Source organism: Dendropsophus ebraccatus, chromosome 8, assembly GCF_027789765.1.
Source record: "Dendropsophus ebraccatus isolate aDenEbr1 chromosome 8, aDenEbr1.pat, whole genome shotgun sequence".
Lineage (NCBI taxonomy): Eukaryota > Metazoa > Chordata > Amphibia > Anura > Hylidae > Dendropsophus > Dendropsophus ebraccatus.
In genome coordinates, this window is record NC_091461.1 from 13271719 (window position 1) to 13296840 (window position 25122).

At 44.8% G+C, this 25122-nt stretch overlaps 1 protein-coding gene across 1 annotated transcript; it reads left to right on the top strand.

The window, feature by feature from the left end:
- Positions 1-354: 354 nt before the first annotated feature.
- LOC138799062 (uncharacterized) lies at positions 355-23663 on the top strand. The gene is made up of 10 exons (XM_069979816.1): positions 355-387; positions 6754-6884; positions 6970-7146; positions 7236-7350; positions 7449-7513; positions 8676-8781; positions 11010-11507; positions 12640-12746; positions 13143-13638; positions 23510-23663. The coding sequence occupies exons 1-10, from the start codon at positions 363-365 to the stop codon at positions 23539-23541; spliced, it is 1752 nt and encodes a 583-aa protein (XP_069835917.1). The 5' UTR covers positions 355-362; the 3' UTR covers positions 23542-23663.
- Positions 23664-25122: the final 1459 nt, after the last annotated feature.

Consider the following 25122-nt stretch of genomic DNA (forward strand, 5'->3'; position numbering starts at 1 on the left):
CATATACAGTACACAGCTCTCCTCACACTCATACAGACCACTCCGCCATTGTCATCACTAATCTGCCTCATCCACCTCCTGTAAACAGCGGTGACGTCACCGATCGGCGTCTTGTGCAGAGGGAAGGGACGCATGCGCAGCTGTGAGGAGAGCCTGCACACAGGCAGCGGGGTGACCTCGGGCGGCGGCGGCGGGCGCTGAATACTCTGAGCTCCATCTGCTGCCGGGCTCTGTCACTGCGCCCACATTTTTTTTTGTTGTTGACACCACGTGATCGGTGGGCGTGGCTTACACATTCCCGACAGGTGAGTGAGATGTCATTATTCTGGTGGGGTGAGCGGCTAATTGGGGGGGAAGTGCGCATGCGTCAGGTGGGATCTCTGACAGGTAGTGTTCAGGGACAGAATATAATAGCTCTATACGGCGATATCATACAATACTGAGAGTATATACTAGCCCACAGGTCATACTGTACAATACTATGAGTATATACTAGCCCACAGGTCACACTGTACAATACTATGAGTATATACTAGCCTACAGGTCACACTGTACAATACTGAGAGTATATACTAGCCCACAGGTCACACTGTACAATACTATGAGTATATACTAACCCACAGGTCATACTGTACAATACTGAGAGTATATACTAGCCTACAGGTCACACTGTACAATACTGAGAGTATATACTAGCCCACAGGTCACACTGTACAATACTGAGAGTATATACTAGCCTACAGGTCACACTGTACAATACTGAGAGTATATACTAGCCCACAGGTCACACTGTACAATACTATGAGTATATACTAACCCACAGGTCATACTGTACAATACTGAGAGTATATACTAGCCCACAGGTCATACTGTACAATACTGAGAGTATATACTAGCCCACAGGTCATACTGTACAATACTGAGAGTATATACTAGCCCACAGGTCACACTGTACAATACTGAGAGTATATACTAGCCCACAGGTCACACTGTACAATACTATGAGTATATACTAACCCACAGGTCATACTGTACAATACTGAGAGTATATACTAGCCCACAGGTCATACTGTACAATACTATGAGTATATACTAGCCTACAGGTCACACTGTACAATACTGAGAGTATATACTAGCCCACAGGTCACACTGTACAATACTGAGAGTATATACTAGCCTACAGGTCACACTGTACAATACTGAGAGTATATACTAGCCCACAGGTCACACTGTACAATACTATGAGTATATACTAACCCACAGGTCATACTGTACAATACTGAGAGTATATACTAGCCCACAGGTCATACTGTACAATACTATGAGTATATACTAGCCCACAGGTCATACTGTACAATACTGAGAGTATATACTAGCCCACAGGTCATACTGTACAATACTGAGAGTATATACTAGCCCACAGGTCATACTGTACAATACTGAGAGTATATACTAGCCTACAGGTCACACTGTACAATACTGAGAGTATATACTAGCCTACAGGTCACACTGTACAATACTGAGAGTATATACTAGCCCACAGGTCACACTGTACAATACTATGAGTATATACTAACCCACAGGTCATACTGTACAATACTGAGAGTATATACTAGCCCACAGGTCATACTGTACAATACTGAGAGTATATACTAGCCCACAGGTCATACTGTACAATACTGAGAGTATATACTAGCCCACAGGTCACACTGTACAATACTGAGAGTATATACTAGCCCACAGGTCACACTGTACAATACTGAGAGTATATACTAGCCCACAGGTCACACTGTACAATACTATGAGTATATACTAACCCACAGGTCATACTGTACAATACTGAGAGTATATACTAGCCCACAGGTCATACTGTACAATACTATGAGTATATACTAGCCTACAGGTCACACTGTACAATACTGAGAGTATATACTAGCCCACAGGTCACACTGTACAATACTGAGAGTATATACTAGCCTACAGGTCACACTGTACAATACTGAGAGTATATACTAGCCCACAGGTCACACTGTACAATACTATGAGTATATACTAACCCACAGGTCATACTGTACAATACTGAGAGTATATACTAGCCCACAGGTCATACTGTACAATACTGAGAGTATATACTAGCCCACAGGTCACACTGTACAATACTGAGAGTATATACTAGCCCACAGGTCACACTGTACAATACTGAGAGTATATACTAGCCCACAGGTCACACTGTACAATACTGAGAGTATATACTAGCCTACAGGTCACACTGTACAATACTGAGAGTATATACTAGCCCACAGGTCACACTGTACAATACTATGAGTATATACTAGCCCACAGGTCACACTGTACAATACTATGAGTATATACTAACCCACAGGTCATACTGTACAATACTGAGAGTATATACTAGCCTACAGGTCACACTGTACAATACTATGAGTATATACTAGCCCACAGGTCACACTGTACAATACTGAGAGTATATACTAGCCCACAGGTCACACTGTACAATACTATGAGTATATACTAGCCCACAGGTCACACTGTACAATACTGAGAGTATATACTAGCCCACAGGTCTGGGTGTAGGAGCATACAATAGCCTAAGGGCCCTATTCCACGGGACGATTATCGTTCAGATTATCGTTAAATCGTTCTAATCTAAACGATAATCGTTCGTTTGAATACCAGTTAATGATTAACAACCGAACGAAAAATCGTTGACTGTTTAATAAGACCTGGACCTATTTTTATCGTTGCTCGTTCGCAAATCATTCACATTGAATAAGATGTCGTTCGGTCGTTCACAGTGGTGACGAACGCAATAGCGACGACAAGACGACCGCAAGAATGATCATAAATAACGATTATTGTGCCATGTAAATGGGTGAACGATTTCAGGTCTTTCGCAGTAGCGGTCGTTTGGATCGTTTATCATTAACGATTATGCGAACGATAATCATCCAGTGTAATAGGGCCCTAAAAGTCTGGAAACTGGAGAGGAAGGAACGGCTGCACATCCCACCTATGGCTGATACTAATGCCGCTTCCATTATATTTAAAATCAACACTAGAGTGTCTGTATATGATTTGATCAAGCCATATTGCCCCGTGTACCACCGCGCAGGTCCTCTGGTTCACACGGGTCCCTACGCTAACTCCACACCGTGTCTGTCAGTGACCGCCACCCCTGCAAAGCATGCACGTGCAGGGAAGGGGGGCCATGGAATGGCCCTGCAACCACTATGTCACAGGACCAGACCCAAAAAGCCCCACCACCGGCGGGGGAGGATGCCCCCAAATGACACAAGTATGGAAAGGTATTATACTTACCATTGCTGAACTCACAGAGTGGGGAAGACATAAGGTACTGACATGTGAGCACAGGCATATCCTGCTAATTTTGGTCACATTGGTACACGGGGCTATTATGGCTTGATCAAATCACATACAGACACTCTGGTGTTGATTTTTATTATAGGCCTAGCGGCATTAGTATCAGCCATAGATGGGATGTGCAGCCGTTCCTTTCTCTCCAGTTTCAGGCTCTAAAAGTCTGGGTTTGGAACATACAGTATAATAGCCCACACGTCCAGGTGTAAGAGCATACAATAACCCACAGGTCCAGGCGTACAAGCATACTATAGCGCACAGGTCCGTGTGTAGGAGCATAATATAGCCCACAGGTCCAGGTGGAGGAACATACAATAGCCCACAGGTCTGGGTATAGGAGCATACAGTGGCCCACAGGTACGGCTGTAGGAGCATACTAAAAGATAAGATAATCCTTTAAAGGGGTAGAGCGGCGCTCAGCAATTATTCACAGAATAATACACATTACAAAGTTATACAACTTTGTAATGTATGTTATGTCTGTGAATCGCCCCCTTCCCGTGTCCCACCACCCCCACCCGTGTACCCGGAAGTATGGTGCGATATACATACCTGACGCGTGTCGACTACCGTCTTCTGTCGATGCAATCTTCGGGAGGCCGGCCGACTCGCTGCAGCCGTCCCGCATGCCGGCCCCCCTCTGCAGCGGCAGGGGGGCCGGCAGGGGTGGGTCGGCCGGCCTCCCGAAGATGACGTCTTTGAAGAAGATGGCGGACGGGGTCGGTCGACATGGATCAGATATGTATAGCGCACCACACTTCCAGGTACACGTGCAGGGGTGGGGGGACATGGGAAGGGGGTGATTCACAGACATAACATACATTACAAAGTTGTATTACTTTGTAATGTGTGTTATTCTGTGAATAATTGCTGACCGCCGCACTACCCCTTTAATAGTCCCACCATGGGGAAATTCAGTGTGTTACAGCAGCATAGATATAACACATACAAAAAGCTAAAAGGTAAAGTAAAGGCATTACGATTAAAGGAGACAATGAGAAGAAGAGGTAAAAAAGATACAGTAAGAACATTTGACTATTTTGCTTTTTTTTGTGGAGTGATCTCTGCATTGGTCGGTGTTGGTTGTACAGCCTAACCGCTGCAGGAAGGAAAGACTTCCCATATCGCTCCTTCTCGCACTTTGGGTGAATTAAACGGTCACTGATAGTACTGCACAGTGCTATCATGGTCTTGTGTATAGGATGGGAGTCATTCTCCAGTATGGAGCTGACCACTGACAAAACCCTCCGCTCCCCCCACCACCTGCACCGGTTCCAGGGGGCTTCCAAGGACAGAGCTGGCCCTTCTGATCAGCTTGTCCAGTTTGTTCCTATCGCTGGTTGATATACCGCTCCCCCAGCAGGCCACTCCGAAGAAGATGGCTGAGAGCTCTGGCTGTAGAGTTAAAGAAGGTCCTAAGAAGTGCCCCCTGGACTCCATAGGCCCTCAGCCTCCTGAGCAGGTAGAGCCTGCTGAGGCCCTTTCTCTACACTGTGTCCATGTGATCAGCCCAGTCCAGCTTATTATTGAGGACCACACCCAGATATTTATACGTGTTCACTGTCTCAATGTCCGTCCCCTGGATGTCCACTGGAATTGGAGGAAATTTGCGCTTGCGGAAATCCTTCTATAGCCCACAGGTCCGGGTGTAGAAGCATACAATAGCCCACAGGTGAGATGTGTTCCCAAAAAATTCAGATGTTGAGAAGGGCGTCTCACTTGGGCTGAGGGCTGCTTGATAGTGAGGTTTAAACAGGTTGAGAATAAATACGTGGGCTCCACAAATCCTAAATAAACAAACAAGAACAAATTTTGGGGGGAAATGACTAATGGGGTAGACTCAAATAAGGGTCAGGCATCCCTTAACCAGACAGAAAATGCCCCTACACTAAAGAAGCATCATGGGGTGTGTAATCGGGTTATGGAGGGACTAGATAGTGTATGGTAGTCAGGGGGATTAGATAATCCTGTGTGTTGATTAGGTTATTAAACGGCTAAAGTAAAACAGAACATGTGTTGTAGATAGGACATATTGTCCGGAGCAGACTTATGAGGAGGCAATTTTCATGGTTTTTGCACTTCCAACGTGTTTCCCATATGTGGTGTGCATAGGTTCATCAGGGAATAGTGTGGAGATGATGCATATTGTCTTCAAAATGGAGATCTCACAATGTATGCTGTATTTACGTTGATGCCAGGAATAGTGATGATCATAGGCTTTATTGCCAACTAATGTTCATGGTTATATAGATAAACGACTGCTGTTGGTTGTGCGGCTTTGTGAGGCGACCAAGTTAGAAGTTAGTGGTTAATAGTGTAAGTCCAAGGTAACACACAGTTAGGAGGTGCCGATGGTAGCCACAATAAGAATGGTATGGTAAGCAAATGGTAAGATGGAGTTTTATAGACAAAGATACCATGTGCTAAAAGTTTGAATGAGAGTTATGACCCCAAATCCGGTTGTACACGGTACTAGTCTATTCCGTGGATGCCCACCAGGGATGGTCCGAACCTTCCGAGGTTCGGGTTCGTACGAACCTGAACTCTTGGCAATAATTCCCGCTGTCTTCCACCCCCGTGGAGAGGGTGGATACAGCCGGAGGGCCACCTGGAAAACTGGGATACAGCCTATGGCTATGGCTGTATACCAGTTTTCTAGGCGGTCCTCTGGCTGTATCCACCCTCTCCACGGAGGTGGAAGACAGCGGGAATCATTGGCGAGAGTTCAGGTTCGTACGAACCCGAACCTCGGTAGGTTCGGACCATCCCTGATGCCCATGTGTAGATTAGATCCTACCAGTAACGATATGTAAGAGGATGTTGTCAGACCGGGGTAGGTGTCCCCTGTCCGGGCAGGAAATATGGGAGACCGGCGGAGAGTGATGCTCAGGCGTTGGTCCTCCTCCTGGAGCGCGAGGTCCGCGTCTCTTCCGTCTGGTTAAGGGACGCCTGACCCAGCGGTCTCTTACTTATGCTAGGCAGGGCCTAATAGGGCTGCCCTCTCGACAGTACCTTAGCCCATTGCCTCACCTGATATACCTATTGTACAGATTTGAATTCACTTGTATATACTATTTGTGCACTCAATAAAGGTATTTTCGCACCATCTATTTGAGTCTACCACATTAGTCATTTCCCCCAATTTTTTTTCCTTGTTTGCCTGCACCATAGTGAGCACCAGTCCTATTTAATAAACCCACACACGTTTTGAACGATCACAGGTCGGGCCGATGTGCTTTAAAGGTAAAAGGTTTAGACTCCCCCCCCCCCCAAGCGGATCGTGATAAGCAAGAGAAAAGCATTACAATTATGTGGCAAAAAAGTTATTTTCTCAGTACATGATCTTTCCTTCAGAAGTCGCTTCCGCAGTTTATTACAGAGACATGGTCCTCGCCCCAACATCAGAGATGGAGAGGGGCCGAAAGGATAGGACAGAGAGGGTCCTGAGACTCGCCATGGAGATCATCTACCTGCTGACCGGGGAGGTGAGGGATTCTGGGAATGCTTCTATGTATAGATAAATCCTGAAAATACGCAGGTTCCTGGTTGTGGTATTGTCTCTCCATATAGGATTACACGGAGAGGAGGAAGACATCTGGAGAGCGTGTGGCCCCCAGTAGCAGGCCAGGAGGATGGAGCAGGACCCGGGGCCCCATCATGGAGCCTTCACCTCCCTCACCTGAGAGGAGCAATGAGCAGAAGATCCTAGAACTCATCCACAAGATGATGGAGCTGCTGACTGGAGAGGTGAGCGCTGCTGGGAATGCTGGGACATCATACAGAAACACAAGGGATGATGGGTCTGGATGATGACTGGATCTCTGTATGTGTGTCAGGTTCCTATAAGGTGTCAGGATGTGGCCGTCTATTTCTCCATGGAGGAGTGGGAGTATGTAGAAGGACACAAGGATCTGTACCAGGACGCGAACCACCGGCCTCTCACATCACCGGGTAAGAGGAGAATTTCATTGCTGGTAAAGGAGAGAGCAGTACTGAGGTCCCCTGAATACATATACACACTGTATTCAGTCACTGTGTCTCTGTTACAGATGGATCCACTAAGAGGAATCCACCAGAGCGATGTCCTGCTCCTCTAGATCACAGTGTCCTGCAGGTACGTGTGGCTGAGCTGTAATATTATCTATGGGGAAGCTGTCTAAAATTCTTATTGACTGTACACCCGCTCAAACTAAAAAACTAAGAAACCCTGTGATGCCTGAGTCTCGTCTTGTCCTCAAGACTTAGGATGCCTTTACACAGAGAGATTTATCTGACAGATTTTTGAAGCCAAAACCAGGAACAGACTATAAACAGAGAACAGGTCATAAAGAAAAGACTGAGATTTCTCCTCTTTTCAAATCTATTCCTGGCTTTGGCTTCAAAAATCTGTCAGATAAATCTCTCGGTGTAAAGGCCGCCTAGCAGCTATAGTTTCTGGGTTCAGACCTATAATTGCCGGCCACGTAGCGGTGCGCGGACGGCTGCTAACGCTTTGCAAAAGAATACATTACCTATCCATGGTCCAGGGCTCCTCCTGCTCCTCTTCTCCCCGGGTCCCGCGCGCTGCAGCTCCAGAGCGGGCCTGTCTTAGCTGACGGCCGCTCAGCCAATCACAGGCCGGGACCACTGCGGCCAGTGATTGGCTGAGTGGCCTGTCAGCTAAGACAGGCCGCTATAAAGCTGCAGCGCGCGGGACCCGTGGAGAAGAGGAGCAGGAGGAGCCCTGATCTTGCAGATCGGCGCTCGTTTACATTTATTATCGGGCCCCTGTCGGCCCGTCTAATAGTACCCTTAGGGTTTGGCAACGTTCTACTAACCGAATGCTCGGCATTTGACTCCTGATGTCTGGAGAAGTTGAATGCTGCCTTAGAGAGTCCAGGAGAACATGTACACAGCCTATAGCCATGTTTTCCAGAACTCCCTAGGGCAACATCCAACTTTTCCAGCCACAGTTCGGCATCTTTGCTCAACACTAATTAAGATGTCTAATTTCTGTCTATAATATGTATCTCACTATGAGAAGAATACACTAAAATTGTGCAGCTTGTTAAAGCGAATGTACTATCAGGTACGGCCCGGGAATGCCGGTGGCGAGGTCCTTTTTTTGAACCACGGCCTGGTTCCCGCGCATGGCGCCAGTCTTTTCTGGGCCCCAGCCCGGCCTAAAGCAGTATGAATGGAGTCACAGGGGGTGGCGGGCCCCTCTACTTTCACTAGGTTTTATTTGTGCACATTACTGCTGTAAAATAATTATATTCCTTCCACCTGGTGCACAGGCAGAAGATCGGATAGATATTAAAGAAGTTAAAGAGAAAGAAAAGATACACGGAATGAGTGATACCTCGTGTAAGGAGAAGGATATCCCCATAGAGATCGGCCCCGGTGAGTGAGTGAGATCCTCTGCATACAGACAGTATCATCTGCAGCTGCAGCAGTGTTCCCAATAGTTTATATAAGTACAGAGATCATACAGAGCGCTTATACCAAGGGTATTCTGTGCAACCCATGGTAAGCAAGTCATCAATGTCAGGTAACAAAAAACTTCTTTTAATATTCTATTCACTTCTCTAGAATATTTTCTCGCCTCAGTAGAAGGACCTCAAATTGGGTTTCTTTATAAAAAGGAGATTTGTTGTTTTTCTTTAAGGCTAAGTTCACACAACGTAAATTTTCAATTAATCACGGCCGTTGTTGCCGATTTGCAACAACAGCTGTGATTAATAGAAAATTTACATTGCTACGCAGTTAATGGAATACCAGCCAGAGTGTATACACATAGTATACACTCCGGCCGGGATCCCTAGCGGCCACAGTAAAAACTGACATGTCAGTCATTGAACAGTGGCCGCACAGAACTGTCTGTTCACACAATGATTGTCTGTCACTGCAAAGACCGGAGCAGAAGCAGAGCTGTACAGAGCGCAGAAGGCCTCCGAGGATGCCCGGGAACGCGGTAAGGTGAGTTAATATTTATTATTTTACACTATAATCATCAGCCATTGGGCACGCAACACTATTACATGTAGCGATGTGCAGTCGGCACCTGATGATTTTAGGTCTGAACCTAAAGAAAGGGTCAGCTGATGATCGGTTCATCGGCTGATCGTTCTCTTTATTACACAGAGCAATAATCAGCCAATTTGGCCGATTATCGTTCCGTGTAATAGGGCCCTTATGACCCTAACAGATGTAAACAATCCCTTAAAATGTCCCTTTAATGGTTGTTTCTTTTCTGGGGTTCAGATCAGGCATGCTGAGCAGTCAGATTGGTGTGGCAACCATTCAACGCTCTGCATGTTTATTACATATTGACTCAAGCGCCATCAGATAACCCCACCAACTTGATTGCCCGGCGTGGGGCTATGTCTGTCCATGTCTGCTCTGAACCATTGGAGGGACAATTCACTGTAGCTGGTAAATGTTATAGAAATCATCATACGTATAAGTTATTTGATAGTATTTAGAATGGAAAATACTTTTTTAATCCCAGAAGATGGCGACAGGATTTGACAGGAAGTCTCTCTAGATTTCCAAATTGTGAAGAAGTAAAGAATGGCACAAACCATTCTTCAGGAGTTGCGACCTTTGGAGAATTGTACAATTTTCTGTAACAAATGGAACTAAGCTGCTATATCAGACACAAACTAAGGATAAGAGGGGCGTTTTTTTTAGGGGGGAAACGGACACGATTTTCTATTCCTTCATAACCCCTTCCATTGCAATTTTTTAATTCTGTAAATGGCCATTAGCAAAGACAAAGGCATTATTTGTTTTATCTCCCTATTGCGTATCTGCCTGTGTCTGCAGCTCTGTACCTGGTACAGACCTGACGAATTCCTGTTAACCGATGTCCTGCAGGTGGCAGCAGCAGACAGTGACTCTGCTTCTTACCGCAGCCCAAGAGCGCCTTTGTACACAATGTATTTTTACAGCGCATTTTGGAGCATATTAGGCAAACAATGCATGTCCCATTGTATTCAGAAGAAATATCCAGATGACATTGTGAACGTTTTTGGTGCCTGTTTCAGACACGTCAGGTATTTCATGTGTTTTTTGTGCAGAGAATGTGTGAGAATGATAATAATCAGTCTGATAATAATCAGCAGACCCACACTACTCTGATACCTTCACAGTGCTTTCTTTTGCCACTCATAAACTCTCTATAAACATTGTATATCCATAAGGCAAAGTATATAGAAAAAAATGAGATGGCACTTATCAGGTTTGTGACCAAAAAGACTTCTTTATTTATTGCTAGTGCCATCTAATTTTTATATATGCTTTGCCTTTTAGAGAATGAGAACAATCTGCAACAAAGCATGCGATCATAATGGCTTGAGTTGCACCATTTCCATAACTATTATTCACCATAATGGACTATGACCCCATGTGCAATACAACCTGTCACACTGGGAATAAGGGACAATGAACTGTGCCCCATCTGATGCACATGTAAAATGGTGGGTTGACCCGGATGAATAAACAGTTCTGGTATTTAGGGTTCAAAAATCAATAGTTATTGTTATACAATATGCAGATTTGTTATTACATGTAAACCTGGCAGTGGAGTGGCAACATCATGGTTGCCTCTCTGTCTTCTCTCTTGGCAGAGTCAAAGGAAGAGCCGTCTCTGCTGTGTTCAGAGCAGGAAGGAGAAGAGTCGTCCTCAGACTACAGCAAAGTGATGGGAGCCAGACAGAGAGATGAACTGGAGGGATCAGACCCCAGAGAATTCACCCATAATGCCCCTAAGAGTGGGGTAGCTGATGGTGGGCACTGCCAGCTGGGTCTTCTGAGAGTATGTGGGCCTCTGGCTGAAGATTCTATGGGCAAATGCTATGGTAGATACAGTACAGAGGCTTCCCAGGAGCCCCATTTCTATACTGCAGGGGGACAGTCCCAACCACTGAACCTAAAAATGGGGGTCAACTTCCCAACAAGGGCCTCCATCCCCCGACGCTCAGCTCGGTGCGCAGCCTCGTGTAAGTTGCCTGCCTTTGTATACGATACAGGACCAGAAGGAGAGCAACCAAAGAAAGACCAGGGAGAAAGTGTTGATGACATGAGAGCACCATGCAGGAAGAAGAGCCGAACGCTATACAATGTTGGTGAGATCTGAGGGGGTTGGGTATTTTACTCCCATCTGTTACCTGTTAAAGTGTCACTGTTGTTTTAAAAAAACTTTTGACATGTCATTGAGGAGAATGAGCCGCGAGAACACCTCTTCCTGGTCCATTCCCTTCTCTGAGTTTGAAAAAAAAAAAAGTCCATCTCATATGGAAGTCTGTGGAGCCTGACTCTTTTTTTCTTAGGCAGAGTGGGGAGAGGACTTGGCAGGAGCGGGCGGCTATTTAAACTTGCCGCCGTGCTCCTGCTCCACTCAGCTGCGGGGGACACCCTGTAAAGAAGTGGGGAATCCCATCATAATGATGGGATTCCCCACTTCTTTACAGGGTGTCCCCGGCACCTGAGAGGAGCAGGAGCACGGTGGCAAGTTTAAATAGCCGCCTGCTCTTGCCTCTCACTGCAGGGACTCCCTGTAAGGACTCTGGCCGCACTGCTCCCCGCACTGACCTGTGTCTGTCTGCACTGACCTGCGTCTCTCCCCCGCCCCACCGGCCAGGAGCGCTTCCTATGCTTACCCAGCCTGTGCTGTAGCGCCCGCAGCCTCGCTCACCACCTTCTTAGCTTCTTGCTCCCTCTGCTCCCCGCCGCCTCTGCAGGGTGAAGGAGAGTCTGCAGAGGCGGCAGGGAGCAGCGGCTTCTTTACAGAGCGTCCCCGCAGTGAGAGGCAGGAGCAGGCGGCTATTTAAACTTGCCTCCGTGCTCCTGCTCCTCTCAGCTGTCGGGGACACCCTGTAAAGAAGTGGGGAATCCCATCATTATGATGGGATTCCCCACTTCTTTACAGGGTGTCTCCTGCAGCTGAGTGGAGCAGGAGCACGGCGGCAAATTTAAATAGCCGCCCTCTCCTGCCTATCACAGTTGCGGGGGATATGGAGTGTTTGAAGTGGATATTGAGTGTAAGAACCAATTAACCAGTTTACATCGTTCCCTATGGGAACTGACAGCTTAGTTCTCGAACTGCTCGGTTCTGTAACAGCCTTCCAGAACCAATTATGTTCGAGAACCGAGGTACCACTGTACTATAATACTGCCCCCTATATACAGGAATATAACTACTATAATACTGCTTCCTATGTACAAGAGTATAACACTATACCTTGCACTATTGTGTAGACCAGTTGCAGGAACTGGAACGAATATTCATGGAGGATCATTACCCGGACAATGAGAAGAGACGGGAAATAGCAGAAATGATTGGAGTCACTCCACAGAGTATAATGGTAAGTCTCATGCTTGATTATTTAGCTAAACACTGACATTGTTGGGGAATATGGGGTACAGTGGATAAAGGTTCTGGATAGTTATTGTTACATGTCTGAATTACATCATGGTTGTATCTTTCTGGTCTCATCTTTTTATTGATGTTAGTTTTACATCTCCAGCAGGAACCTTTTTATGGTTACATTGCATCACACACAACAGATTAAGCAACTATGCAAAATTCCCTCCTGCTTTGTGCCTAGAGCCTCTACTAGCTTGAACCATGTGTCTGCTTGTTTATACCGCAAGCAAACCTCATGTAGTGTGATCTTGCTGTGTTACCTTTCTCATAATGTATGCCTTTGGTAAAGCTAAGTAATAGACAGTACTCTTTATCTTTTCTGCATTGCTTTCAGATTTGGTTTCAGAACCGGCGAGCTAAATGGCACAGAGCTGAAAAATTATCCAGTAAGGGTGACGTGAAGCCAGTAGCGGAACAGAGAGATGAACTGGAGGGATCAGATCCCGGAGAATTCTCCCTTAATGCCCCTGAGAGTGGGGCAGCTGATGGTGGGCACTGCCAGCTCGGTCTTCTGACAGTATCTGGGCCTCTGGCTGATGACTCTATGGGCGGATTGTATGGTAGATACAGTAAAGAAGCTTCCCAGGAGCCCCATTTCTATACTGAAGGGGGACAGTCCCAACCAATGAACCTGAAACTGGGGGAAAACCTCCTAACAACGGACCCTATTACCCGACGCTCTGTTCGGTGCACAGCCACGTATAAGCTGCCAGCCTTTGTAAATGATACAGGACCAGGAGGAGAGCGACCAAAGTCCAAATACCAGGGAGAAAGTGTTGATGACATGACAGCACCATGCAGGAAGAAGAGCCGAACGCTATACAATGTTGGTGAGAGATGTGAGGGGGTTGGGTATTTCATTACCATCAATTACATGTTATAGGGCACTTTGAGTCACTGTTGATGTATACAACTTCAATACTGCCCTATATAGACTAGAATATAAATATTACAATATTTCTTTCTAGAATATATAATATATAATACTGCTCCAATATACAAAAATATTACTATTATACTGCCCCCTATATACAGGAATATAACTACTATAATACTGCTACTATATACAAGAATATACCTACTATAACACTGCCCCTATATACAAGAATATAACTACTATAATACTGCTCCTATATACATGAATATAACTACTATAATACTGCTCCTATATACAGGAATATAACTACTATAATGTATAAAATAGAAAATAAGTCCAAGCACTCACCGGATGAAGGGATCTCTTTGTGCGTTTATTCAGACATCACAGGGAGGGAGCGGTGACAAGGGTGCGGGAGCGTGTAGCAGACAACTGTTTCGCGCCTCAGCGCTTTGTCAAGTCTTACATCACTACCGGGGGAGGGTAGTTTAAATAGGTTACATCATGCATATGCAAATAGTATTCAAAATAGGTGAAAACAAAAAATGTGTTACATACAAGTACAAATTATCTCACAAGAAAACACTCCAATCATTCCTCTCATTGAGGCCATTGGGACCGGTCGCATCTAGAGTGGCAATCCATGTTGCCTCTCTCCTGAGGAGGTACTGATGTCTGTCTCCTCCCCTATCAGGTTGATCCACCTTCTCTAAGCCCAGAAAACGCAGGGAGCTGGTGTCACCTTTGTGGACAGAATGCTCTATACACATGCTCTATAAGGCGGGGAACGCCTTTCCCAGTCCTAACTGAATTTGTACTTGTATGTAACACATTTTTTGTTTTCACCTATTTTGAATACTATTTGCATATGCATGATGTAACCTATTTAAACTACCCTCCCCCGGTAGTGATGTAAGACTTGACAAAGCGCTGAGGCGCGAAACAGTTGTCTGCTACACGCTCCCGCACCCTTGTCACCGCTCCCTCCCTGTGATGTCTGAATAAACACACAAAGAGATCCCTTCATCCGGTGAGTGCTTGGACTTATTTTCTATTTTATACACCGTACTGCCCTTGTCTCTGTTCGAGCACCACGGCTACTTACCAGTGCAGTTTATTAGCCCTTAATCCGACTCCAGCGCACAGCTACTGATTGAGCAGTATTCAGACAGTGCCGGCACCTGTATCTTCCTGAAGCATAACTACTATAATACTGCTCCTATATACAGGAATATAACTCCTATATACAGGAATATAACTACTATAATACTGCTACTATATACAAGAATATACCTACTATAACACTGCCCTCTATATACAAGAATATAACTACTATCATACTGCTCCTATGTACAAGAATATACCTACTATAATACTGCTCCTATATACAGGAATATAACTACTATAATACTGCTCCTATATACAGGGATATAACTACTGTAATACTGCTCCTATATACAAGAATATAACTACTATAATACTGCCCTTATATACAGGAATATAACTACTATAATACTGCTCCTATATACAAGAATATAACTACTATAATACTGCTTCTATATACAGGAATATAACTACTATAATACTGCCCCCTATATACAGGAATATAACTACTATAATACTGCTCCTATATACAGGGATATAACTACTATAATACTGCTCCTATATACAGGGATATAACTACTATAATACTGCTCCTATATACAAGAATATAACTACTATAATACTGCTCCTATATACAAGAATATAACTGCTATAATACTGCTCCTATATACAGGAATATACCTACTATAATACTGCTCCTATATACAGGAATATAACTACTATAACACTGCCCCTATATACAAGAATATAACTACTATAATACTGCCCCCTATATACAAGAATATAACTACTATAATACGGTTCAGGGAAGAAAAAGAGTGCTGCACCTCACACCTATGGCTGATACCTCTCGGCTGTATAGAAAACATCAGAATTCTGTATGTGAATTGATCAAGCCATACTGCCCCATGTACCGCGTGCAGGTATCTGATACACATGGGTCCCCATGCCACAGGACCAGACCCCGCCGGTGGTGCTGGCTGGGTTTTGGTGTGGCATTTTTGGGTCTGGTTCTGTGGCATGGGGGTTGCAGGGCTGTTCCATGGCCTCCCTTCCCTGACTGTGCACGACTGCGGGGGTGGTGGTCGCTGACCGGCACAGTGTGGACTTAGTGTAGGGACCCGTGTGTATCAGATACCTGCACGCGGTACATGGGGCAGTATGGCTTGATCAATTCACATACAGAATTCTGATGTTTTCTATACAGCCGAGAGGTATCAGCCATAGGTGTGAGGTGCAGCACTCTTTTTCTTCCCTGAACCGTATTATAGTAGTTATATTCTTGTATATAGGGGGCAGTATTATAGTAGTTATATTCTTGGATATAGGGGCAGTGTTATAGTAGTTATATTCCTGTATATAGTAGCAGTATTATAGCAGTTATATTCTTGTATATAGGAGCAGTATTATAGTAGTTATATTCTTGTATATAGGAGCAGTATTATAGTAGTTATATCCCTGTATATAGGAGCAGTATTACAGTAGTTATATCCCTGTATATAGGAGCAGTATTATAGTAGTTATATTCCTGTATATAGGAGCAGTATTATAGTAGGTATATTCTTGTACATAGGAGCAGTATGATAGTAGTTATATTCTTGTATATAGAGGGCAGTGTTATAGTAGGTATATTCTTGTATATAGTAGCAGTATTATAGTAGTTATGGTGGTCGCTGACCGGCACAGTGTGGACTTAGTGTAGGGACCCGTGTGTATCAGATACCTGCACGCGGTACATGGGGCAGTATGGCTTGATCAATTCACATACAGAATTCTGATGTTTTTTATGCAGCTGAGAGGCACTAGTGTCAGCCGTAAGTGTGAGGTGCAGCGCTCTTTTTCTTCCCTGAACCGTATAACTACTATAATACTGCCCCTATATAAAAGAATATTACCACTATAAGGGTGCCTTCACACGTACCAAATCCGCAGCGGATTACACGCTGCGAGCTTGCAGAATTTTTATTCCGCTGCAGATATGTGACCCGGACCCTTTAACCCCCCTCATCCCGCTGCCCGCAGCATACATTACCTGCTCGGCGCCGTGGCTGTGTAAGGCTCCCGGCGGTCCCCATCAGCCAATCAGTGCACGGCAGCAATCAGCCAATCGGTCATTTGTTGGCCAATCAAGGTTTGACATGATTAAACATCCTCATTTGCCAGCTGCCCGTATTCCAGTGTAATAGGGGACATGCAGCCAATAAATGATAGACGGTAAAAGGCACATGAACAAGCCAAGGATTGTCCATGCTGCTCTGCTCACAAGATTACTAAGTCATCTCTAGGCTCTTAAAAGGAACTACGATCTAGTTGTTCTTCTTAGATCAGAAAATAATCTGCCCAATCAATACCACCCAATAAGAACTCCCTAAACTAAGGATTTGATACTGTTACAATGGTATCTAGTCCAGAATATCCTCTGTGAGGTAAACACATCAGCCTGTCCTAATTGATACATTTTATTTGCAGTACATCCCATAAAGCTATTTATACAGCTTGGTATCCCTTACCTGCACTAATACACTGTAGAAATACAGAGTATATATGTCAAACCCTCAGCTGTGTGTGGGATGAGGTCTGTACAGATGTATACATGAAGGTTTCCATTCACTGAAAGGAAGCACAGATTTTGCCCATTAGAAGATCATAAAGCATATTATCAAGTTGCAGAACTCTATTGACCTAGTGACATAGCTTAATTTACATAAAACTAAAAAATTCCCTTTTCTTGTTTCCAAGTATGTTCTGAGCTCAGAGCGTGCCTCATCTGCCTGGCAGACAATAGCTGATTGTCCTACACAATGAGCGACTGTCAGCAGCGGTGATGGGAAGCTCCCTCCATGATGAGTCCTGACCCGTCTGATACAGCCAATGCCAATGTGTGTAAACATTTCCTGTCTGTGGAGGGAGACACAATAAATGCAGGAAGGGAGACAATAGACTGTATGGAAACAAAGTTGCCTATTCACAGGCAGAAATCTAAAGAGGGATTAAAACAAAGCAAATTTATAAAGTAAAAAGATAGGATTAGACTATGAGCGGACCGGGTTCGAATCGATCCGAACCCGAACGTTCGGTATTTGATTAGCTGGGGCTGCTGAACTTGGATAAAGCTCTAAGGTTGTCTGGAAAACATGGATACAGCCAATGACTATATCCATGATTTCCTTATAGCCTTAGGGCTTTATCCAACTTCAGCAGCCACCGCTAATAAAATGCCGAAAGTTCGGGTTCGGATCGACTCGAGCATGCTCCAGGTTCACTCATCTCTAGTTTAGACATAAACCTGACAAAAGTAAAATGTTACATTCTGCAACATTATAAAATGCCCTGTTCCAGTTCCTCCTCATTTAGCAGTATCTGTTCGCTGTATGTCAAAGGAAACATTTTAGGATCCTATTACACAGGCCAATGATCAATATTGTAATTGATCGCCGATTTGCCATTAGATCGTTTCGCAAGGGCTGCACGGACATCACTAGCGATGTCCATGCGGCCCTTGCCCAAACAGTTAATACTTTACCTGTCAGGCCGCTCAGAAGCTGTAGTGCGTGGTGCCAGGTCGCATACAGAGCATAGGAGAAGACCAGGAGGAACAGGTAAAGTATTAACTGTTTGGGCAATTGTCAGCTGTTGGCCGTGCATTGCTCTTACACGTAGAGATGTGTGGTGGACAGACGATGATTTTAGGTCCGGGCCTAAAAAACGATCAACCAATAATCGCTTTAAAGACTGATCGCTATCCCTATTACATGGAGCCATAAACAGCAGAATCGGGCTCATTGAGACGATTATCACTCAGTGTAATAGGGCTCTTACTCTACTCTTCTGGTTCCCTGCGGTTGCAGAAGTTGGATGCAGCCCTAGGGAGTCCTGGAAAACATGGATACCACTGTAGGCCACAGGCTGTATCTATGTATTCCTGGCCGCCCTAGGGCGTACATCTTCTGCAGACGCAGGGAATGAAACGTTAAGTGTTTGGGTTGGGACAACTTCACTGAACCCTAACATTTTGACAGATTTTATCAACATTAGTAGGCAAAATAGAAACCTTTTTGTTATGGCACGTTCACACAACGTATCTTTTGTATTAATCATGGCCGTGGTTGCAAATTGCAACAACGGCTGTGATTAATACAAAAGATACATTGCCATAGAAGTCACTGGGATTCCAACCAGCCGCACAAAAAACTAACAGGTCAGCCGCACAGACCTGTCAGTTCACACAATGGAGCGTGCGGCTCTGGCTGCACTCTCCATTGTGTGCAATAGTGGATTGGGATGCGGGCACACACGGATGCGGATAGCCCGGCCGATACTGCACTAGTGGTCGGGATAAACTTCACTGACACTGGCTGTGTCACAACGGCCGGTGTCATACGTTGTGTATAACACAAAGTTGTGTATGCTAATTAGGCTTGAGTGCCCAGAGGATGTCATCCAGCATAGTAAGGTTGGTTTACCCCATGACTTCTTTATTTAGTGGCTGACAGTGAAACAAGGTAAGATGATTCAAGTGGGCCATTGGGCTGTGATAGACAGGACAGAAGCTAGTCCCACCTGGGGTCTAATCCCCATCTATAACCTAGGCTTGTTTGTAGCTGGTTTCTATTCGATGAATTGGTCCGTTTGTCTACATCACACTTGCTGAAACTCCCGCGGGGCCCCCCCCCCCCCAAAAAAAAAAAACACAGACACACACAGACACCATACTCACTATCCCTCCAGTGATGATCGCCACTCGATTCGCTCGCCGTCTGCCTCTCAGTCACCGCCGTTCCGCTGTCCAGCGATGTCTCTCACTTCCGGGTCCAGGGGATGGAAAAGGCTGCCAGTGCGCTTGTGCACCGGCAGCCTTTTCATTGGCTGCAGCGCATCACATGGCTTCCAGCAAGCTCAGCCATTTAGGGCTGAGCAAGCTGGAAGCCATGTGATGCGCTCCAGCCAATGAAAAGGCTGCTGGTGCGCATGTGCATTATATATCTTTGTAATGTGTGTTAAATAAGCAGCCGACATCACTCTCCCAATTCTTACCTAAGAATTACCTTAATTCTTACCTTACCTTACCTCTCTATATACACTACCGTTCAAAAGTTTGGGGTCACATTGAAATGTCCTTATTTTTGAAGGAAAAGCACTGTACTTTTCAATGAAGATAACTTTAAACTAGTCCTAACTTTAAACAAATACACTGTATACATTGCTAATGTGGTAAATGACTATTCTAGCTGCAAATGTCTGGTTTTTGGTGCAATATCTACATAGGTGTATAGAGGCCCATTTCCAGCAACTATCACTCCAGTGTTCTAATGGAACAATGTGTTTGCTCATTGGCTCAGAAGGCTAATTGATGATTAGAAAACCCTTGTGCAATCATGTTCACACATCTGAAAACTATCTAGCTCGTTACAGAAGCTACAAAACTGACCTTCCTTTGAGCAGATTGTGTTTCTAGAGCATCACATTTGTGGGGTCAATTAAACGCGACAGTCTATTCTTGTTCTTAGAAATGAAGGCTATTCCATGCGAGAAATTGCTAAGAAATTGAAGATTTCCTACAACGGTGTGTACTACTCCCTTCAGAGGACAGCACAAACAGGCTCTAACCAGAGTAGAAAAAGAAGTGGGAGACCACATTGCACAAATAAGCAAGAAGATAAGCAAATTAGAGTCTCTAGTTTCAGAAACAGACGCCTCCAGGTCCCCAACTGGCATCTTCATTAAATAGTACCCGCAAAACACCAGTGTCAACATCTAAAGTGAAGAGGCGGCTGCCGGATTTTGGGCTTCAGGGCAGAGTGGCAAAGAAAAAGCCATATCTGAGACTGGCCAATAAAAGAAAAAGATTAAGATGGGCAAAAGAACACAGACATTGGACAGAGGAAGACTGGAAAAAAGTGTTGTGGACGGATGAATCCAAGTTTGAGGTGTTTGGATCACAAAGAAGAACGTTTGTGAGACGCAGAACAAATGAAAAGATGCTGGAAGAATGCCTGACGCCATCTGTTAAGCATGGTGGAGGTCATGTGATGGTCTGGGGTTGGTGCTGGTAAGGTGGGAGATTTGTACAGGGTAAAAGGGATTCTGAATAAGGAAGGCTATCACTCTGCACCGCCATGCCATACCCAGTGGACAGCGCTTGGTTGGAGCCAATTTCATCCTACAACAGGACAATGACCCTAAACACACCTCCAAATTGTGCAAGAACTATTTCCAGCAGAAGCAGCAGCTGGTATTCTATCATAGGTAATGGAGTGGCCAGCGCAGTCACCAGATCACCACCCCATTGAGCTGTTGTGGGAGCAGCTTGACCGTATGGTACGCCAGAAGTGCCCATCCAACCAATCCAACTTGTGGGAGCTGCTTCTAGAAGCGTGGGGGGCAATTTCTCCAGCTCACCCCAACAGATTAATAGCTAGAATGCCAAAGGTGTGCAATGCTGGAATTGCTGCAAAAGGAGGATTCTTTGACGAAAGCAAAGTGTGATGTAAGAACAATGTTATTTCACATACAAATCATTATTTCTAACCTTGTCAATGTCTTGACTCTATTTTCTATTCATTTCACAACGTATGGTGGTGAATAAGTGTGACTTTTCATGGAAAACACAAAATTGTTTGGGTGACCCCAAACTTTTGAACGGTAGTTTATATAAGTTTGAATCTGGGGCTAGGAGCAGAGTAGACAAGGGGGAAAGGTGGGGGGGATTGGTGAGTGCATATATGCTTTATGTTATTTGTATTTTTTATGGGATTGCTGGAGTTCTCCTTTAAGTTCCCAGAGCTTAGGCTGCCAGTCAAGTGTGAATAGCTGGGTAGAGAGTGGAAGCAGCTTGACTAAATGCCGGGAGCTGTGTTATCGAGAGTGAGCATTAAAGGACAACTCCGGCGATTTTCTTTTTTAGCTTATTTAACACACATTACAAAGTTATATAACTTTGCAATGTGTGTAAATAAGCTGTGTGCCCCCCCCCCAGAAGTTAAATAAAGCTTAAATACCCAATTACAGTCCACCCCGTCCTCTTCTCCCGGTCGCCATTTTGTGGCGATGTCGTCACAGCAGGGGCGGTCCTGGTCTCCTTTCTCCTCGGCGTCTTCTGGTAAAGTAAATGGGACATGAAAAGGCTGCTGGTGCACTTGCGCACCAGCATCCTTTTTATTGGCTGGACCGCATCACATGGCTTCCACCTTGCTGAGCCCTGATTGGCTGAGCTTGCTGGAAGCCATATGATACACTCCAGCAATTGAAAAACGCACCAGCAGCCTTTTCTCTCCCATTCACTTCACTTGAACCCGGAAGTGAGAAAGTGCAGAATACTTTGGCCGGAGGCGACAGAGTAGCGGCCAGCGGGAGATTAAAGTGGCCATCGTCACCGGAGGGATGGTAAGTATGAAGTGTGTGTGTGTGTGTTTTTTGTTTAGGTCCCGCCGGAGTTGTCCTTTAAACATGGATTCTTTAAATTGCCGCCCTGCCAGAAACTCCTAGATAGAGTGATGTGCCTGGCAACTATAAGGTACTAAGGCCAAGTCATACTCCCTCAGAGGTTCCCCTTAATACCTTGAAAGCCCCTTACTTACAGAACGTACCCTGACATAGTTTATAAATGTAAACTGCTCTAGAATTAAGGCCCTATTCCACTGAACTTTTTCGAACGATTATCGTTCATAAAATCGTTCAAACGACCGCTCGTTAACGATATTCGTTCTGTGGAATAGCTGTAAACGAGCGAACGACAACAGCGAAATCGTCGTTGAGTCGTTCACTATTTTTTTTTCAACATGTTGAAAAAAAATCGTTGGTCTTTCAACAATAATTCGCTGATCTTTTCGTTGAATAAAAAAATCTTTCAGTCGTTCTTGAAATGTCTTCCTACATTTCCCCACGTTTTAAACGACCATGTAAAATCGTTACACTACAGATATCGTTCACGTTCCCACACGTATTATGTGTTATCGTTCGCTTAAAAAAATCGTTAAGTGCTCGTTAACGAGCGGTCGTTGGAGCGATTCTATGAACGATAATCGTTCCGTGAAATAGGGCTATAAATCAGGCTTTAAAATAAATAATATATGTAATTTAAACATCCTGAATGCTAAATTTGTAGAAAGGTTTTCTTATATTAAATTATTATTATTTAATAATCTTACAAAGCTTGATCTTGCAAATATCTTTATGTTTATTGTGTATTACACCCTATTCAAATCCTGAACTTAGACACTTATACCCTCCACAATGCACCATAGTGAACCAGCAGAGGGCAGCAGTAGGATGTGTAATCCTGTAGCCTGGGGACTAACAGCAAGACAGCAAAATTGTGAATATTCTGGATACATGGTAGAAATTTAGTTTAATGTGGCTCTAATCTAAGGTATTAGATAGAGCAGGGGTGTCAAGTGGCCCTACAGCTGTTCCAAAACTACAATTCCCATCATGCTTGGACAGCTAAAGCTTTAGCCTTAGATTAACTAAACTGAAACAAGTCCAGCAGCGATGAGGCAGGCACCTCCCCGGCCCCCTGGTCTCTTCTGATGTACATCTTGTCCAAACCAGTATAAGAAGCAGTAAGTGAGGTTGTCATGAGGCCTCTATGTTCTGTACAGTATTCTGTAGTCATCTTATCTTTGGGACCACTACAGAAAAGGTGTGATGGAAAGTAATGTACATTTGTATGCAGTTATGTACATACTATATTTACTGTCCTATATGTTGCTTTCTTCTAGGTCGTGACAAAGACCCCACAGCCTCCATGTGACTCCTCTACCAGATCTGAGCTACACAATTGTTTTCTTTGTGCACAAAGACATAAGGCAGCCTATCGTTTTTCATTAGGTTTTGAGTGGTTTCAGATTCTTTGTGTTTCTATAGTATCTCAATAAAGACACATTTGTTGAAGTTTTGACAAATCTGCTTCTATTTTCTACTACAACCTCAAGACCTCTAGTTGTGCAAAGAAGTTTTTAGACAATTATTGAGAATAGCATGTAAGCTTTGCCCCCAAATACCAGTGATGCCCCCACTATGACAGCTAGATTGCCTCCTATAAAGTGCATATGAATACTGCCACCAATCTGTGCCTTGAAAATGCCCGATTGGAGACCCAGCAATAGGGTGTTCCATTATAATCTTCTATGGTCTCAGTAAGAGTGCCAATGTATCTAGTGGTTTTTGGCACACGCCATTTTGCATGTAGTTTTTCACTTGTAGAAGTCGCAAAGGGGAATTTCTCATTCTGGTTTTGAGAAAAAATTATTTTGTGTGTACTCAGAAAAATCCTTTTCTTTGGGGGGGGGCACAGGCACAGTGGGTATAAGCTGGTGCCAATATGAAGCGACACTGAGCTCAAAATAGAAGTGCTAGTTCTTCCTACCAGCCTATAACTCTTTATAGGCAGTAAGCTAAGCACAACAGAACATATTAAAAAATGAACAAATGAAAATAACCCCAAAAACTAACGGAGTCTGGAAACTAACCATCCTAAATGCAGAGGACAAGCTAAACAACCAAGTAAAAATTAAAGGAGAGTGCTGTGTCTTCCTATGAACATTAACAAGAAAAGGATTTTATGGTGAGCACTCACAAAACGCCTGTTCTGTAGATATTAAAAAATGAGGATCTTAGCAAACTATTTGGTCAAACAGAGTGTACCATGTCACCACGTTAAGGTGTCCTCAGAGACATGGTCCCTACTCTGTTTGATCAACTTACACACCAGTAGAGCAGAAGCTATGTAACGTATGGCCCAAGAAGCACTCGCCACTTTGGTGGAATGAATGGTAATGCAGAAGGGGAGCGCCCTACTCTTGGCACAGTAGGCTTCACCAATGGTCAGTTTAATGGTGCACAATAGTTGCCTTGGAGGCTGCCAGACCCTTTGCACAAGATTTACTTTGGGAATAATTAACGTCTCTTACCGGTGAATGAAAGGAGAGACCCCCTAGTCCGGAGAGCCCAGACGACATCAAGCTTGTAGAGCAGGGGTGGGGAACCTCCGGCCCGCGGGCCGCATCCGGCCCCTGAGACCTCCCGATGCGGCCCGCGGCCCGCAGCTCCCCTGTGATGCTCGCCGCTCTGCTGGGGAAGAAGCCGGCATACACCGCATCCTCCGGTGTCTGTGACAGCTGGCGGACACCGGAGGATGCTGTCTGTGCCGGCTTCTTCCCCAGCAGAGCGGCGCGTGTCTTTAGTCTCTTGCGGGCCGCGCGCGATGACGTCATTTCATCGCGCGCCGCCTGCTGGAGAAGACCGGCACAGAGGACCTGGGAGAGAAGAGGACCTGGACTGCGTGGGAGCGGAGGTAAGGTGAGTGGGATGTTTATTTTTTTATTTGGGGGTT

Coding starts and splice junctions, on each gene's coding strand:
- LOC138799062 (XM_069979816.1), top strand. CDS start 363: ATGCGTCAGGTGGGATCTCTGACAG. Junction 388..6,753: donor TCAGGTGGGATCTCTGACAG/GTAGTGTTCAGG, acceptor TCTTTCCTTCAG/AAGTCGCTTCCGCAGTTTAT. Junction 7,514..8,675: donor TAGATCACAGTGTCCTGCAG/GTACGTGTGGCT, acceptor CCTGGTGCACAG/GCAGAAGATCGGATAGATAT.